We start from the raw sequence: 19,209 nt of genomic DNA, 5'->3' as shown, positions 1-19,209 counted from the left end.
AAGAAAAATCATAGACTGAAGTGGCGGACAACTTTCAGAACAGCTTTCTTTCTTTTCTCCATGTGTGCGTCACTGGTGGCACCACCTTTGTTTGTGGTGCCGAGGCCCCAGATTCATCTTCATGCAGGGTGCTGTTTGAAGTAGCCTGAGTTGAAAGAGAGAGGGGACCCTGCACCTACACTCACCTGCCCATACAAGTGCTCTTTTATGTGGTATGCTCGGTGTGGTGTGTCTGTGTGTCTGTGTCTATGCTCATCCTCGTGTCTGATAATCTGCAAACTGAGATGATTCTTCTTGATTCTTTTGTGTCAGTGCTTCATTGTTCCTTGTTTACATCCACTTTTTCAGATACATTCTTGATGCAGTGTACCTATAACACCTTCTCACTTCATCTCCCTACATCTATCTCATTGCTTTTACAAAGAAGTCATGAGGTTCAGGTCTGAGGATTTACAGGGCTTTAGGTCATGCTGCTGGCTCTTAGGTGTCAGATATGGAGGATTACAGCCATGGATTCTACGAGGGGGGGGGGGGGGGTGGTACTAGCAGCAGGTATTGTCTTAGCATCCACAGCTCTCTGTCAAAGATCTATTTTGTAGCTTAAAGCCAAATTGATCGGACCTCATTTCATGAGTATATTTTCTGAATGGATGTCACCTTATGCCTTTCTTGTCTGGGGAGAGTTTTTTGTTCTTTCAGGTTATGAAACAAAGTTTGATTCAAACAAAGTTTTATGACCCGCATTGGGTAATTGGGGTCAGTGCCTAAATAGTGGGAAAGAGGCACGTCCACTCAATGAAGGAGGAAAAAAGTTTGTTTATATACTGCTGAGTTAAGAGAGGGCAATGGGCAGTGCAGGGTCCATGGCTAGTTTTGTGTCTCGGTTCTCTTCTTCCCTGACTCTCTCACTGCTTCTCCACTCCTGCCCCCCCCCATAACTCCTCATCTATTGCTTTCACAGGGCGCCGGAGTGAGTAATGGGGTCTTGGCGGCACGTCTGTCATCTGGCTCAGTGGACCATGCACTAACAAGGGCATCCCATCACTTGTTGTCTATAAATACCGCCACCCTCCCTCCCCTCCATCATCTCTTCTCCTGCTCTTCCTCCTTTATTTCTCCCCTTTGCAGTCCCTCTCACTCTTCAAAAGGATCCAGCCTGCACTTTTGTGTGTATCTGTTTTTGTGTGTATCTTGATAGTGTTTGTGGTAGTACATGCATATATTGCAGAATCACCCAAGTGCACACAAGCAGAAGCGTGTGTGTGTAGATTAGGGGCCAACCAGTTTGGTCAATAAGCGCCTGTCAAGCCGAAGCCAGGGCCGCTTTGCCTCGTATCCATATCCCCACCCTTTGAAGATCCCTGCACTGCTTCTCACCACGTCGTCGCTCAGTGGGTGGCAGAGGGAAAATGTGGTGACTGACCCTGAATAAACTATGATGTTTTGTTCTCAGAGATTTTATTGTTCTGAGTTTTGTTCATTTTATTTTCCACTTGAGAATGGTCTTGACTAAAAGCTCCCTTGAAAGACATTTTGTGGTACATGTAATGTAAACTGAATTTTCAAGTGTCTTTGACTCCACATTCAGTACGATAACAGCTGTGTTGAGATTTTCTGTAAATATGTGAGCGAGATGCTCTTAATAGGGCTTAATTGAGCGGTTAGTGTATGTGAATAAACGGGAAGTTGTTTCTGATTTCCAGAACATTCCTCAGTAAAGAATGACAACCTGCTCTGGTTTCAGCCAATTGGAGTGAGATAGTGAGGTCTTGAAAAGTGAAGCCAGGGCAGAATGGAGTCTGTTGGCGGAGGCGGTGAGTGTTGGCTGGAGCTCCCCTGGCAGGCTGACAGACTCGTCGTACGACGCTGGGACCCGGTGTGTATGTTTATGTGTATTTTTGTGCGCGCGTGTGCCTGTATGGGAGTTTGGGATTGTGAGACTGGTATCAGTGTCACTCTCAGCTAATCTCTGGATATTTGCAGGATGTTACCACTTTGATTTGCCATCATCACAGACATATCTGTGGGTTTAGGCTAACAAGAGGATTGTTGTTTTAGCATTCATGCAGTTTGCTAATGGAATTACTGTGTCCGACAGGCACTGAGGCAAGCTTTCATTGCTGGCTGTGGAGATACTGTATGCATTCGTAAGAGTACTGTATAGCTTGGTGATATTTAGGCGTAATATTCCGTAATTCCCTTTAAAAGTTGTACAAGACATACAGTACGCATATGTGTCTCAGTGTTTGTACAGAGAAATGCACACAGTTAAAGTGTCTCTGAAGTGCACGTGATTGGAGCAGCTGATGGGGTCAAACTACTCATTCTCTCTAATGACAACCTTACTTCTTGGAAAGAATCTCTCTTCTTGGGGGGAGAAGGGTTCAGAGAGGTGGAAAAAAGAATAGGAAACAAAGTAAGGAGATAAAAGGAGAGGTTGGTTGGGGTCACGGTTGCATCATGTTGTTTCTTCTGTTCTCTTTCACTCACCTTCCATGATGTCATGTCATTTTTCTTCCTCCTGTCTTTACACACCTTTTAATGTAAGGTAAAGAGGAAATATGAAACTGACAGGAAAAATGTATACCTTGGCTGGAAAAACACGTCAGTGTAAATACACCCTATAATAACAACTGTCATTTGACTTCTTTCCAGTCACCAGCGTGCACAGAATACCCTTTTACTGTGCCACTGTTAGGTGTATGTTACCTGTCTCCTCCATGTCAGGTTACAACATATATGTACATAATGCTTGATTGGTGCATGTTGCCTTGTATTGACAGATCCGCTCCACATGTTTTTAGTTTTCTTTTTTTTCTGATTGTAGTATGTTTAAACTGTGATTGTAGAGAAGACAGGGTGGCTCACTGCAATATGCAACCTAACAGACCCAGGCCAAAGTGACCTCCCCACACAGAACCATGGGAAAGACACCTCATCATGAAAAGTGATGCCTTTTGGAAATGGTCGCGTTAAAATGAAAGAGCGGGGGGCTTTTTACATCAGTCCTCTGCCTTCTCATTCTTGCTCTGATGTATGGCTTGGGTTCAGAAATGAGGTGCTCTCTGCAACAGTTTCCTGGCAATTACAGGGCGCTAACTCCCAAACCAGCCAGCTGAGAAGCTCCGAGCAGATGCTGCAGTCCTTACTGCTCCCATACTGTCGGGGTTAGCTTGCTGGTTGCTGTTCTCTGTGGCTTTATTGGTCAGTTGGCTAAACCATGTCAAATTGCATGATATGTTTTAAGTTAAGTTTTGTGTGCACATAATTTGTGTACTTTGCACAGTGCCTGCAAGTGATATATGCGTATGCACATGTGCACGTCTTCATATCAGTTGGTGAGTCAGCATGTGTCTTTGCGAAATTCCTAATTTGAAACACATGCTAGTCACAGCTGGACAGGTTTCTCTCACAAGATCTTCAAATGTCTCACCACTTTCCCAACTGAGGGCAAATTTTGACAATCTTTCTAGGAAAGGGTTTGCTGGTGACCTTAATGACTGTTTGAGCTTTGCTAAGTCTGCCTTTTCACCTCCATGTTTTCCAAGTGTGTTTGTGCACTTCAGAAAGAGGCTAATTGGAATTGAGCGTGGCCCCCAGATGCCTCCAGACCCTCAGCAATCACTCTCACACTTAACACACATTCGCACATGTCTGCATGCACATGCTTACATTTACACACATGCATTGCACACACACATCACCTCACAGATGTTTTTTTCCCTTTCCACACCCCCACTTTTTTTCTTGCTTTCTTTTTTCACCCACATCACCTTTTCAAGCCAAACAAAACGGTTGTAAACACAGGGTGCTAGAGAGTGGAATGCCTCAGAGGCTTACACAGTCTTTGGTTCTCTGTGACAGACAGTCCGCCTTGTGTTTGACAGCTCCTTGGGTCCTGCTCCCTGGTTGCACTGTGGTGTCTTTGCATGGCCCTTGTAATTTCCCATAAGGGGATAAGGGGGATGGGTGGCTCCAGAGAGGATGTATAGAGGGGTAGCTCAGGTCCGGGTTGACAGTTTAGGTGGGGGAAGGGGATGTGAAAGCTGTAAGGCTAGGGAAACTCTTTGGTATGACTTAAGAGAGCTTACTTTTAAAATTCTCCCGCAATTAGATGAATTCAGAATGTTGCTCGACTGTCAGAACCAGCACCTGTTTGCCTTTTCATGGTGTGGAAGCCATTTTTACTCTTGGGGATGTTTTATCAGTCTTTTTTGGTGCCTTTTACTCTATTGTTGGTGCTCCAGCAACATTATCAGTACTTTCAGTTTGCTTTTACATTGGAGTCAGGCAGAAAGAAAGGCCCAGCCAATTACTAACACCAGACCTGCATTATAGAAATGTTTATGGGTTGTTTAGTTCATACCCTGCAGCTGTAAACACCTGTATGTCATTGTATACTGACTGTACACTCCTTCATTAGATCTACACACATGCAAACTAGGTTCAATTATACAAGCAGTGATGCCAAATGTGTGCATGTTTATATGTGGTTGTGTTCACCCTCAGGTACTGGGTGCAAAATGTGAATTCCTGTTAAAGCAGACACATTGTGCAGGAGATGACTTTGATTGATATCCTCTCTGGTTTATTAGTGTAATTATGAAAATTAACTTGAAGCGGTTCTCTTACAGGTCCCAAGAGTCTTCAGAACAGGCACGTTTTTTTTTTTGTTCCAACTGAAGCAAAGAACTGTATATGTTGTATGGGAATGGGAGTGTGGTGTGTTGAAATGATACTAGTTTTCTGGGTTGGAGGCTGGCAGTGGAAGTAACAACTGCAGGTCAACCTCAGAAACCAAACGGTTTACAGCTATGTACCTGAGTCAATACACAGCTGAGCAGGAGAAGTGCGTTCCTGACGTTAAGCCAGTAATGAACTTTGTTCCGCTTGTTATCACAACTCTAGAGTTTCCTTATCATGGTGCCACCGCCGCCGTGCTTGTGTGCCCGGACGGCGGGCTTGGTACCCAGACAGACGCCGTCTTGTCCTGCATTCTTTCAGTGAACAGGACCCTCCGATATCTTAGTCACTGAGAGAGGGATTTGGTTACACACAAAGGGAAATGTGCCTGCCATGCTTTGCTTATGAAAGCACTGTTCTTGGCAAAAGTTGCTTAGCAGGTACATACTCTTTGATACCAGGTGCTTTATTTTATATAAGATAAATTGGATCCACTATATCAAAGCTCTTTACACTGAGACGATTTATATTTATTCACCTAGTCTGTGTTCAGACACTGTGCTTTTAAACAAGACACTGGGACTAATGCACAGTTAATACAGAGTCATCTGTTTGCACCACTCCCTGTCCTAACATGTGTTGCACTGGTCACTACTGCAAAACTCTCAGTATCCGGCTCTCATTTATACCTTATGCTGGATGCTATGAGTGTGAACTAAAACAGACCTAAACACATGATGATCAGTTGTCACTTCCAAGTCATTTGCAAGCAGCTGCTCTCTGCTGCAAGAACAAAATCACCATGTTACATTAATAAAATGCATTTTTCATATTATCAAGTGCAAGTACACCAGGACCACTAATCACAATCTGTTTGTCTGCGCTCTAGAAGCTGCATCTTTTTTTAACATAATCTGTGTGTGTTTCTTGTGTGTTCACATGCAGTATTGCAGACATGGAATGTGTGTAAACAAGGAGTTGGACCTTCAACCAGTTCATGGAGAATGGGGTCCGTGGGGCCCCTACAGTGTTTGCTCCAGGTCCTGTGGTGGAGGAACCAGGAGCACAATGAGAGACTGCAACAAGCCTGAGTAAGACTTCAACCAAGGGGCAAAAGTGATTTGTCACTTCCCCCCGTATGCCTGGTGCTTCTCTGATCTACAGCTTGTTATTGTTGTAGGCCCACAAATGGTGGCAAGTTCTGTGTGGGTCGAAGGATGAAATTCCGTTCTTGTAACACTGAGCCATGCCCGCGAGGACGTAAAGATTTCCGTGAAGAGCAGTGCTCTCAGTTTGACGGCAAGCACTTCAACATCAACGGTCTACCTCCCACAGTCCGCTGGGTCCCCAAGTACAGTGGCAGTAAGTATACCCAAGCGTTGTAATTTGAACATCTGTTTGATTCTGCAGCTAATTATAGTATAAAAGCATTTGGTCTGATTAACTGATTAAAGTACTGCACGTCTGTATGTATGGGGATGTGAAGATGTGCTATGTTATGTTGCATCAGGGTTTTAATAAATGAGTGGAGAAGTTTTAATGTAAAAGTTTTTGTGCCTTTTACGGTCATACTATGCATACCAGTGGTAAGAGCTACCCTTGAATAAACCTTTAGTTGACACTAATCAACAGCAACATTAAAGCTGCATGCAGTCCTTCCATATGAACCTCCTGGCAGCCTTCCCTCTCACAGCTGTATTTCAGTCCCTGCTGAGATTGTCCCATGAGATTACCATCTGGCAAAGTTGCTACAAGTGATTCATTCATTTAATTCATGCTATATAAGCAAACAGGCCAAGCCCTGGAGCCAGTACACTGGCAGATACAAAGTTATTTTGTTTACCAAACAATGGATGAAAATTTGGCAGTTCTAACGAGAAGTTGGCCATAAAATGTGAAAAATCATAATTATGTATTTCTTGTCGATAATGTATGGGTTCTTTTTCTCCCTCCAGTTCTAATGAAGGATCGATGTAAGCTCTTTTGCCGGGTTGCCGGGACAATGGCCTACTATCAGCTCAAAGACCGCGTCATCGACGGCACACCATGTGGACCAGACACTTACGACATCTGTGTTCAAGGCCTCTGCAGGGTACATCTGCATGTCTCTTTTTCCTGTGCACTCTCAAAGCCAATACACTACTTTTCATAGGTGCTTTATTTGACTGGCAACAGTAAATTGACTCCTTACTAAACTGGATCATCATATCCAAGTGCCACATTGCTGATAAATGTGTAGCTTGTTACATGACATCACTCTAAATCTCTATCTTCTTTTCATCTGTGTCTCTTCAGCAAGCTGGCTGTGACCATGTACTTAACTCAAAGGCCAGGAATGACAAATGTGGAGTGTGTGGTGGGGACAACTCGTCATGTAAGACTCTGGCTGGGACCTTCAACGATGCTCAGTATGGTAAGTCCGACTGCTCAGGTTACGTTCCAGTCCAGTAGAAGCTGACAGTTCTAAAAAAAAAATGTGTTAAACTAAACATACAGTATGTCAGCAGCTCCTGCACATAAGCCATGATAAATGTGATTCACAGTAAACATAAAAGGCTTCCAGTTCCATGTGACTGTTACACTGACATGCCACACACTCATATAAGGCACTTACACCTGGTTATGTTTAAACTTATTAAGATTTCAGTGAGAACACATGCCTATGCCAAATTTGGAAGAAATGCAGAAAACCAATCTGTTCTAAGCCTCAGAAACTGATTAACACAGCGATCTCGCTCTGTCAGGTCTTTTCGATGGCTAACACAAACCTGACATCATCCCTTTGAACAGTCCTACTTAATGCAGTGCTTCAGTGTGGGCCAACCACTGATCGCATCCAACCCTCTTTTTTTCTAACGTCTGGGCAGAAAAACAGCAGAAGAATTAGCATAATAAGCCCTGGGTGTGTCCTTCATCAAGCTCGCTCATAGCACAGAACTGTAGCATCTCTATCCATCTGCTTTCTCTCTGCTTTCTTTGGGGAAAGAAACAAACCAGGCCGACCTCAGTCCTGGAAACCTGGCTTATCCACGACAAAGAGAGAACAAGTGGGAGTGCAGCCCAGGAAGGATATCCCTCTGCTCCTGGGTCTGAGCCTGTCTCTTTGTCGCTCACTTTTTTTGTTCTTCTTCATTCGATGTCTCTTTATTTCTTCTTTGCTGTCTTTTCTCTGTTTCAGCCTTTATTTTTCTTATTTACCTTCCTCACCAGACTAAACATACTGATGAGCTGACTGTGTCCAAGCCAAATCACATTCTTGTTCTGTCTCTGGAAGCTGTTTTATATAGCTAAGACCAAGACCTGATATTCTTCCATTTCTTCCATGTAAACACATTTATGGGCCGCACACTTAGATTAATTAATCCCTGGTATATGCTCCAGCTACTTGCCATCCATAGATGATTATAATGAGTAATGGACCCAGAGACTTTCTTCTGAAATAACCACAGCACCACTTCCACTGTCAAAATAGTCCCAATATAACAATATACTGCCATTGCCTTCATCTTCTGCTGACTGTCAAGTCTGCATCAGTTTGTTTATTACTGATGGCAGACAGAAATGTATTTGAGGTGAACAGTGTTGTTTGAGTGCTGCAGGGTTGTGTTTTGTATTTTTTGTTTTTTTACAGGGTGGTGTGTTTGCTATTCATTCCTGGGTCACTCTGTGGCAAGTGAAGGATTGCATGTGTGGTCAGTTGCTAAGCTGGGGGGGATCTCAAAGGCCTCTAATGGCTTGTGAATACCATGTTGCCTCAGAGGAGGACCGTGTTGGTGGTGTGTGTTGGTACACCACATGTTTTTATGTGCTTATCCTTTTCCCCAGCGTTTTGGCAGGGACTTTGACATGACACATAAAAACATGCTGAACATGGAGGAATTGTGAGAGAAAATGCAAAGTAGTTTCTTTTTCTTTCTGGTGTGTATGAATGAGCCGGTCGCTCTTTGACCCTGCTCAATCGAAAACAGGTACACAAGCACAACACAAACAGGAAAGATCGGCATGTCTGAGAGGAAGAAAGGAAGATATGTAAACTAAGTGCTGCCCCCGAGTGGCTCAAGGTGTCAGTCAAATCGTCTGATCATGTCAACTTTTACTTTAATTCCAGTCATTTGGGTTAAATTCTTGAACAATGAAGGAAGAGACTAAATGTTAATGTATTGATAAAGTACCTACCAGTCACATCACAGCCAACATCACAGCAGTGATGATCTCTTTGAGAACTAAACAGGATTATAATCATTTAAAATGTGAGTTTCAGTTTACTTAAGGATCACAAATGTATCAAATGTTCATCAAGGAACTAAATCAAACCAGAAAAAAAACGCTGTTTGCTTTACCTTATTCCCCTTGCACTCGATACACCCCCATATATCTACATTCTTGTTTTCACCTCTTAGCTTTCACAGGCTCTCTCATGCTCATTCATTTTCTGTGTTAGTTTATCATGGGACAACAGGCCCAGTGTAGTAATTGCAGGCCAAAGGTAGGTCCAGGGAATAATTACATATCATTTCACAGTCAGGCCTCTGGGACTAAAACAAGGCCACCTGCAGGTTATTTGAGATCAGTAGACCTTTTTGTATTTTTCCAAGTGTGACATTTAAATCTCTGGTGGTTGGAACTGGACTTCCCTGGCTGGGGTTTGGTGTAGCATAGTGAAGCTATTATCAAAATCAAGGTGGGACTGTTCCCTGATGTTTTGCAGCTACTTTATTCCCCTTTTTAGAATACAATTGTGCAGTTTGTCCTCACTCTGCTTTCTGTTCTTTTTCAGGTTACAACACAGTGGTGCGGATCCCAGCCGGAGCCACCAACATTGACATCAAACAGGTCAGCTACTCTGGAAAGCCAGAAGATGACAACTACCTCGGTAAGTATGCTGTCAGTGCAAGGTTGTGGTTTTAAGCAACACTTTCTCAAGTTTCTTAGGAGACTCGAGCTACAGTGGAAGCGGTCCAACCTAATAAGATGTATACATTACAGCGGCTTCAATTCTCATCTCATAGGTCAATGCCATTACCCTTATATTACCATAAACCACCAAGCCCTGGTGACCCATGGCCTGAAGCTGCAGAGGCAGGCATTAGTAAAAAAAAAAAAGGAAAAAAGGGTTGTGTAGAGACATGGGCCAAACTGTTGTCAAACTGTTTTCATAAATGAGAGGAAACTGTCATTGTACTGAGCATGGCGGAAGCAGGGCGTTGGTCCATCTGGATTGGTTGGGAAAGCAAATGGAGTGTCAGGCACTGAGAAAGATAAATGAGGCCGCAATAAGTGCTAATTAGGGGCATGTGGAGCCCATGAAAGTAGATACTGGGGTATAAGGCTAGATAGACCCACCTTAGCTCAGCATGTAAGTGTGTGCTTCTGTCTGTGCGTGTGAGCAAAGGACCAACAGAAAAGAGGAGTTTTGCTTGCATTGTAGGGTGGGTGCCGGTTCAAGTTAGGTTCAAAATGTTATAAGTCAAGTGTGTCAGAAAACACATCTGGCAGAGGCTCACTGCCACACTGCTGTGAGAGGCGTGACCCCCGCTGTTCCCGAGTGCCACAACTGCACTTTGTGTCAGACTTGTTTAGTCTTTTACTGAGAATCGCTTATGTGGAAGTTACTGTAACATTTTTGCCTACTTATTATGCTTGGGTGCAAAGAAGAAGAAAACTCTATTTGTGCATGTAAGGAAGACATTAAAGCTGGACATTGGTACCTCATTCAAGAAGCAACATTTGGAAAGCTTGATGTGCAAGAAGCACAAATCCTATGGAAACATGTATACAACAGTTAAATGGGAGATACATTTAGAGAAATGGTTACAATTGTATATTATTACAGTTTTCCTTACCATTGATGCACAGAGCAGCCATCTTGGGTTTTGACCTTTGGGTTGGTCAGGTTCAAAAGGAACACACCATACACTGAGCCGTGCAAGTACACACAACCAATGCAGTATAGGAAAAAAAATACTACTCTAAATACTAAAAATAAACAAGCAAACTTAATTATGTATTATTAGCCTCTGAAGCTATGCTCAACACAGAGTGTTGTGTGTTTAATTCAGTAAAAGAAACCTCCATTAGAAAATATGATGTTATTGGAGCTGCATGTGTGTGTGGCTATATATCTGCACATTTCCAAGATATTACCATGTTTTTCTTTACAGCGTTATTGATGACAACCAGAATCTGTAGGTCTTTGTTATTAACTAGCTGGCAGTTAACAACACACAGGCTCAATTGTAAACAATGTCCTTTCCAGAGACTTAATTTAAGTACATTGCTTTGGCATGCACTCGCATATTGTAATTAACTGTGCGGTACTTGTAAGTGTAGTGTTGAAAGCCAGAGAAAGAGGTGGTTGGCGGTGATCATTATGGCTTTATGTTTATGTTTATGTGTATGTTTGTATTTGCACTCAGTGGAGAGCCCTGTGTTTGCATTTCAGTGTCAGTCATAGAGCAGAGTCACGCAGTCTAACTCCAAATAACTACAATTTAGTGCCATCAGTGTTTCAACATACCTCCCTTGCAGCTGGGGCCTTGCAGAACAATAGCTTTGCAAGTCAAAGGCTGTTTACTCAACGTATTGCCTCAAACAACAAAGTTCCATATTTCATATTTTCCATCAAATCACAAGAGACTCCAAAAATTCCTTCTCTTAATGTAAATGCTATCCTTGGTGGTAAATTGTTGTTCCTACCTGTCTGTTTCTTGTTCCAGCTTTATCTGATAGCCAGTCCAACTTCCTTCTGAATGGGAATTTTGTAGTGGCCATGTTCAAAAGGGAAATCAACTTCAAGGGAACTGTCATCGAGTACAGTGGCTCGGACACTAAAGTCGAGCGCATCAACTGCACCGAACGCATTGAGGAGGAGCTCATTTTACAGGTATTAGGAGGATGCCGCCTTTGGTCTTTCCTTCCCTCTCCATGTACTGACACACTGGGCTTAATTCCTCTGTCCAAAGGAATGCTGTATTTAACCACTGTTTCCACAGGTCTTGTGTGTGGGGAACCTCTACAACCCAGATGTGCGTTACTCTTTCAACATACCCATTGAGGAACACAGGGAGGAGTTTTTGTGGGATCCCTCAGGCTCCTGGCTCGAGTGCAACCGCATCTGTCAGGGTAAGACCTCCACTGGCTTCTAATCTTAAAAAGTTTTACAACTGCAGAAAATGTGAGAGCTCTTGGCAGTCATGATTCATTAATAATTATTTGCATGTTGTTTAGTTGTAGGGTTGTTTTTATTTCACATTGCAAAGTGTGAAAAAAGATTTATTGCTGTGGAGTCAAACTGTAGAGTATAAAAACGAAAAATCTGTTAAAGTGTGAAATTTATAGGCTCTATTATGCGTCTTACATTGACTTTTATTATATGAATTTAGATGTCAGTGCGCATTAGGATCAGCTTTTCTCTTGCATCCATTACACACACCTGGATTTAAAACCTTACTCCCTCATCCTTTGTCCATAAATCCCTCTCCTGGTAACCCCAATCTCACCCCGACCAATCACGTTGGCCAACACCTTCACCTTAGCCTGTTCCATAACCCAACTAAGCCCCTCCAATTTCCCTTTAGAAGCAAGCTATTCAGGCTCCCAGCAGGTCAGAGGGCACTGTAGGATCTGCTTAAGAAATGTGTTTGTTAGGTCTGAGACCAACATGAACCCCTTAGGCCGTATGATGAAGGATTGAATGTCAGAAAGCTGGTTGGACCTGTTAAAGGTGAAGAAATGTGATATTCTGACAAGTAGAGTCTGCCAGATGTTGCCTGATTCAAACCTTGCATTTTTTTGTGTTTTTTTTTTTTTTTTGTTGTAGGTGAGCGTAGACGAAAAGTGGTGTGTGTCCGTAAGAGCGATCACCTAGAGGTATCTGACCAACGCTGTGAACATTTACCTCGTCCTGTTGCTGTTACTGAGCCCTGCAACACTGACTGTGAAGTCAGGTGCGCATAATTGCAAACACATACAGTCACAAAGCAAACTGCGATCACTCACAGCCTAACAGTTTTTTTCTTTCTCTCACAGGTGGCATGTTGCTGGAAAGAGTGAATGTTCAGCTAAATGCGGCCCAGGTTATCGCAGCCTGGATGTTCAGTGTATGAAGTACAGCCAGATGAAGAGGCAGAGTGAGAGGATGGAGACTGGTGCATGTGGAGATGTCACCAAACCTCAGACCAGAGAGTCCTGCCACGGGGACTGTCTGCTGAAGAGCTGGCAGTACAGTGCCTGGTCACAGGTACAGCCAGCAGAAACATGTTATTTTAGTTACTAGGCACTAAATGCACTAGATTGTCATCCTGTAAAAAGTTCTACCACCTCTGTGGAAATAACATAACTGTCGTTACAAGCTGAGTCGGCTCTTTTGTGCTATATAATATACAGACAGCAATCTCTATCTGCAGAGCCAAAAACTCTAGGTTGTACAAACACTTTTAAATTGTGCTGTTGAGTGCAGAATTCTTTGCTTTTTTTGAGATTTGTAAAATAAATAGTTACTGAATTATTACTATTAAGATCCAATTTGGTTTCCAATAGAAACCATATGTCACCCATAATAAATTCAAGGACCTTTACAGAAACTGTAAAACATGACATTATTGTGTATTTCTGCTTGACAGTGCTCTAAGACATGTGGACATGGGAGCCGTAGCAGAGAGTCTTACTGTATGAACAATCTGGGCCGGCGGCTGGTGGACAGGGAATGCAATGAAAATCAGAGGGTGGTTACTGAAACCTGCAATGACCAGCCCTGTCCGAAGTGGACTGTCAGTGAGTGGAGCGAGGTGAGACCTTGACCCAACATCTACACTTGCAGCACAGTAACATTTTAATCTTCGGAGTTGTGTCCACTCCAAACTTCAACACAGCCATCTGCTAAAGCACTCATCAATGAAGTAAAGTCTAATCTAATACAGGGGTTGGACCACATTGCCAAAAAACATAATACAGTTATAGGTATTCTGCTAGCCAAACAATTTATTAAGAATGAGAAGATTATATTTCATTTTTTTATACGTTTCATTCTCAGTGTAGCCAGAAGCATAGAAATGTGGGTGTCCTGTCCCATTAAAATAGGGGGATGTGTGATAAATAAATTACATCATAAAGAAATACTGTAACACTTTCATCAGTTCTGATGAAGCCAGTCAGGGGGGAGTGAAACATCTTCCGAAACGTATGGTAAACTTTTAAACTTGTACATGGACCTAGGAGATGTCTTCACAGACAGTTTTCTGTCGCCTTTTTATCATACTGCTACACCCTCTCCTCCAGTGCCTGGTGACATGTGGGAAAGGGATGAGGCACCGACAAGTATCCTGCACTTCGGGAGCTGACGAGGAAAAGCTGAGTGAGCACTTCTGTGACTCATCTAGTAAACCACCCACTGTAGGGAGCTGCGAGCTGCCTGAGTGTGCATCTTGGCAGGCTGGAGTCTGGGGAGAGGTGAGTTACACACACACACACACAGACACACACATATATGCACAGAGGTTACATAGACACACAGTGGGGCGAGGTGACTTGATGCAATGTCTCACTGAACAAATGAACAAATGGGTTTTGTGTGTTGCTGTCTGTGTGTGTGAGTTTGTGTGGTCGAAGAGAGAATTCGGCATCTGTAGAGTGATGGTGTGTATTTCTAGTCTGTGTGTGTGTGTTGGTAACTTGATATACAGGCCAGTTACAGAGGAGTGTGCTCTCTGTGGCTCCGGTTGCCATTTCCTCCATGGTACTTTCACTTTTCCCTTATATCCTGGCAGACTAAACTTGACCCACAGTGCACAGACACACACTCATGTGCACAGACACAACCTCTAGATTTCTGAATTGATTCTGGCTAAAGCACAAATTGAATGTATGAATGGAGGTCTTTGACCATTTAGAATGTAGTTTATTCATGAAGATCTAACCCCACACTTGTTTGTATGAAGTCAGATAGCTGTATTTACAAAGCTGGAACGTATCGGCTCATTATTGGCTTGTGTAATTATAATTTGCTGCTCAAATAAACCTATCCCGTGGCACATTTCCTCTTCTCATGGCCTCATATGTGAGTTAGGAATTGGGTAAAGGGTCGTGTGTGTATGTGATGGTCTTAACTAGGCTCTGCTGAGCTGGACCTTGACTGAGGCCCCGTCTAAGATATCAACCTTGACATACTTAGATAGAGTTTGAGATTGACTGGACATCTCTTTCATTGTGTTTCTGTGTATGTATGTGTGTAATTTTGTCCATCAGTGTGCGGTGACCTGTGGCCATGGCTACCAGATGAGAGCTGTGAGATGTGTGTCAGGGGACTATGGCAACACAGTAGACGACAGGGAGTGCAATGCTGCGACGAGGCCCAGAGACAGTCAGGTTAAAAAACACACCCACTCACACACACCCATTGTTTACATAGGCAAAAGTTCAATGTAGATGTAATATACATCATCTGATACATCATATATGATCAGTACAGTATTTTCCTTGAATTTGTGTGTCCAATAAATATAAACTTTAATGTTTCCATTAACATAAACCTGCTAATTATTATTGTATTAATTGTTAAATACCTCCTGCATCATCTTCTGCATTCATCACACTGGTGCAGGTTACCTAACAGATGAATAATGCTACCAAACATTCTATTAATGCAGCTCACATTACACTCATACTTCTGGTGAGCAAAGGATGCATTGACCCTAACAACATGTTTGAGTGTAGGGAGCCTTAAAGGGTTCTAACTTCTGGTGACCTTATGTCTCCAGACAGGTGACCTCAGTTGGCTGTTGGACTAAGGTCATCTTGATATGAGCAGACATTGTTAAACATGGGTCTACAAAGCTGGAAAAAAATGAGGAGATCTTTCAAAGCTGGAAATGAAATCCCTGTGACGGAACACCTCACTTTGTGTTTACCTGTTGCAGGACTGTGAGATGCCAGCGTGTCCATGGGCCTCTTCACCAGAAAGCACACCTCGTCCTGACAACTCAGCGCAGCTCCTGACTCAGTGGAGATACGGCTCCTGGACTGCGGTAAGAAAGCAAATTAGGGTTCAGTGGGTTTGTCAAAGCACGTTATAATCTCTAGAGTATACAAAATCAGTGGGTTTTTTTGTTAAATGATAAACAAATCATCACACTACTCTGTGCAGCTTGAGGGGAATTTATCTGCTGGGTTTTGACCAGGAATGATAAATGAGAATTTTGATGAAGCAGCTTGTATACGTGTGTATTTTTCTATGATGAAACCATGCTTCCGTGATGTCGGGTCTCTTGTGTGTTTACAAATATCAGGTGATATATTTGACTTCATTGTATATGCCGGCATTGCTCTGACAGTGCATACAAAACAAGGCTATTATCCTCTTTGGCATTGTCTCTTTTACCCCCTGTGCATCTACACACAAACACATATGCAGACACATGCAGGCTCCAGTGTCTGAGCAAAGAGGCCCCTCCATCTCTCCAATACTTTGCATTGTTACTTGTGGCAAATCAAAACCAGATTCCATCTAAACATAAGTCTACGGTTTCTGAGATTGAACTCTGTCTGCCAGTCTGAAAGTCGGTGTGTGCTCACATGTCAAGGAGGCCAGCGCCAGTGTGGTCTTACACACACACACACAGACACACATAAACATGCATGCATTCCCTAAGCAGCAGAGCTGTCGTCCTCTTTAGAGTGCCATTGATATGAGAGGGATGTTAACATGCCTGTTTGAGCTGGAGCCATTTGATTGCATTAGGTATTCATCCCTTCAGAGATGTTTACTATGATGTCCTGAGATGGCATGAACACACCTATAGAGTATAAACTGGTGAAACTTGATCAGGAAGTTATTTGAGTTCACTGGCAATGGAAGAACATGGCCTACACTCTTTCCTCTCTGACACCAGGTGAGCCTCCATATATCCTTTTCATGGAGAATTGTTGCCTGATATATTATAGCCTAAAAATAAGTCTAAGAGAATGCCTGTTATTTCATATAATGTGAGTGCGTGGTGCCAGAAATCCAAGCCCACAAAAAGTGCCTACAAGTCTTTTACCCTCATAGGAACTGATGAGTCAAAACAATGGGAATATATACAATGTGCATCATTGTGAAAATATGTTTTTTTTACTCATAATCCATTTCAAAGAGCTCTCTGGAACATACAACACAAAGCACACAGCTTACTCATGTTATTTTATAATTATATGTCTAGTGCACTAATGCATTGCAAATATATAAACACAATATGAAGTATACTCCAATTATCTTTTTGGTTGTCTGTGTGGAAAATTAGATCTTACAGAAAACCAACTAATGCCATGCAGCTTTTTCTAAACAGTCAAACCATACATCATAATAATGTTGTTCAGAATGAGTATAATGGAGTCAGTGGCATCAAACTGGAGTCAGTGTCATCAAACTGCATATAAAAAAAGCATTTTTTAATTACCACATGAAACAAGTGTATAATCTCAGCTCTGCTTGTATCTGCATGTCCTCCAGTGCTCAGTGTCCTGTGGGAAGGGGAAGCGGGCGCGTTACGTCAGCTGCAGAGATGCCCAGGGAGGAGTGGCCGACGAATCATACTGCAGTCACCTGCCCCGCCCACCAGAATTCTCCCCCTGCTTCAGCCCCTGTGGCCAGTGGCATGCTGGAGAGTGGTCCCCTGTGAGTAAAGCCAATCCAACTGTGTCCAATCAGTACAGATGTTTCCACGACGTGCACTGATCGTTCTGTTCATTTTTCAAGCAACGTTAAAATCCGCATAGAGCAGCTGTGATCGCGAACAATTAAGTTTTTGATGTTTCATCCAAAACTTGTTGTTGATCTCACTTAAAACCAGTGGGAGGGTGGAGCTGGTGATTTACAGTAATCTTTTAATCTTGTGTTCATGCGAAACAAAATCCTTTTAAATACAAAAGCCCAAATAAAAGCTCTCAGAGGAGAAAATCTTACGTTTATTAGATTTATGTCACATGAAGTTGATTTCAACTCCCGTTGTATTCAGTTACAGACTTATGGAGCTTCCCACTGTGAAACAATAAATGGGAACACACAATGAGAAAAACACATTCAAATGAAGGGCCAATTTAAAACCTGGAAGATCTCCCACAAAAATCTCATTTGAGAAATAAATAAAATTTGAAAAAGGGAGGAAAAAATGGGTCAAACAAGGTCAGCCGGGAGTGGAAAGTAAAATAAAAGCAAAACAAGACTAAAAGACTGGAGATTTTTACCTGTCTGTTTACAACACTTTACTTGTCTCTCCCCTGCTTCAGTGTTCAGTGACTTGTGGCACAGGAAGAACCACCAGACAAGTGGTCTGCTCTAACTACCACCAGCCAGTGGACCAGGCTTTCTGTGACCCTGATGAGAGGCCTGTGACAGAACAGGAGTGTGTTGCTGCACCCTGCTCTTCTTTCTATCACCGTCAGCGGATCAATGACCAGCCTTACGGGTATCCTCAGGACCCAGGACGTCATCCCGGGCACAGCAGTTGGAATGTGCCCTCAGCAGACAACCAGTGGAGGACCGGGCCTTGGGGCGCAGTATGTTTTACATGTTTAACATCTTTGAAGATATGGTGGGATTGTTAATTAATTGTCAGAATATGTGACATTACAGGGGGGATTAGCCCTCAAAAAAGTCCATTGGTCAGGTACGGCCAGACACATGTTGTTGAAACGGCCTGTGTGTGTCTGTCTGTAAACACATTCTTGTGAACACATTAAGTTGGAGGGTGAGGTAGCAGATGTTTTCGTTACCCAGGGCAGAAGGCCATACATGGTAAAGGACTTTACAAACAGCACCAAGGGACAGATTGGAAGGCATACTGAAGACTGCTAAGTGTAAACACACAGTATATGTTGTGTCAGTGTGTGTATTGACATTCAGCACTCTGTGTAATCAAGAAACAAAATCTAGCTTCCCTGGTGGTAGCGCTTTGATTCCTCAGTTGAAATCAGTTGGGCACAAACATATCTAAATGGTTCGGAGTTCGCTGAGGCTCTTAATGTTCTTGGCATTGAAGCAGGCTGGATCAAATGCAGCGAGAATGCTATTTTTGTCAGAGTTCACCCAGTTCTTCCTCTTAGCCTTGTTTGGCAGTTTCATGTCTAAAATCTGCCTGTGTGCAGGTTTGAAGATTGGTGCGAATGTGATTGTTTTAATGTATGTTGTTATTATTCGCACTTCATTTCACATGGTGTGTTTATAGCACAGCTAAAGTGGGAATATACTTTCCTTTTTTGTTTGTTGTGTCTATATATTATGGGTACCATAGTGACGAATCCCACCTTGACCAGAGGATTGTAAACACTCGTCAGTCCCCCCCCCCCCCCCGCAACAGAATCACTGTACTGTATATGCTGTAGGGAAGTGAGCAACTTTGTTTACAGCGCAGAATACTCTCTAGTTAACTGCTAACTGACCCATTGCTCCTTTAAACATTCTTCAGTCTTTCAACAAGAGGACATCACAAGTATTTGCCTGCATACAGCTGTTCAGGCTCACTTAGTGCTGTTAGCCTTTACACATTGAAAGCA

At 42.9% G+C, this 19,209-nt stretch overlaps 1 protein-coding gene across 1 annotated transcript in view; it reads left to right on the top strand.

Annotated features, from left to right (window-relative positions):
* LOC114452123 (A disintegrin and metalloproteinase with thrombospondin motifs 20) overlaps positions 1-19,209 on the top strand; it is a 62,827-nt gene that overhangs the window by 23,693 nt on the left and 19,925 nt on the right. Inside the window, exons 12-26 of the mRNA XM_028431252.1 lie at positions 5,629-5,774; positions 5,864-6,045; positions 6,639-6,775; positions 6,979-7,096; positions 9,461-9,556; positions 11,400-11,566; positions 11,676-11,805; positions 12,503-12,629; positions 12,712-12,922; positions 13,305-13,469; positions 13,960-14,130; positions 14,926-15,045; positions 15,597-15,704; positions 17,168-17,332; positions 17,944-18,213. Of these exons, the coding sequence (XP_028287053.1) occupies positions 5,629-5,774; positions 5,864-6,045; positions 6,639-6,775; positions 6,979-7,096; positions 9,461-9,556; positions 11,400-11,566; positions 11,676-11,805; positions 12,503-12,629; positions 12,712-12,922; positions 13,305-13,469; positions 13,960-14,130; positions 14,926-15,045; positions 15,597-15,704; positions 17,168-17,332; positions 17,944-18,213 (2,313 nt within the window). The remainder of the gene's footprint in view (positions 1-5,628; positions 5,775-5,863; positions 6,046-6,638; positions 6,776-6,978; positions 7,097-9,460; positions 9,557-11,399; positions 11,567-11,675; positions 11,806-12,502; positions 12,630-12,711; positions 12,923-13,304; positions 13,470-13,959; positions 14,131-14,925; positions 15,046-15,596; positions 15,705-17,167; positions 17,333-17,943; positions 18,214-19,209) is intronic.

Source organism: Parambassis ranga, chromosome 19 (genome assembly GCF_900634625.1).
Source record: "Parambassis ranga chromosome 19, fParRan2.1, whole genome shotgun sequence".
Taxonomy (NCBI): domain Eukaryota; kingdom Metazoa; phylum Chordata; class Actinopteri; family Ambassidae; genus Parambassis; species Parambassis ranga.
The sequence above is the reverse complement of the archived record's forward strand: the minus strand, read 5'-3'. Positions and strand labels throughout refer to the sequence as shown.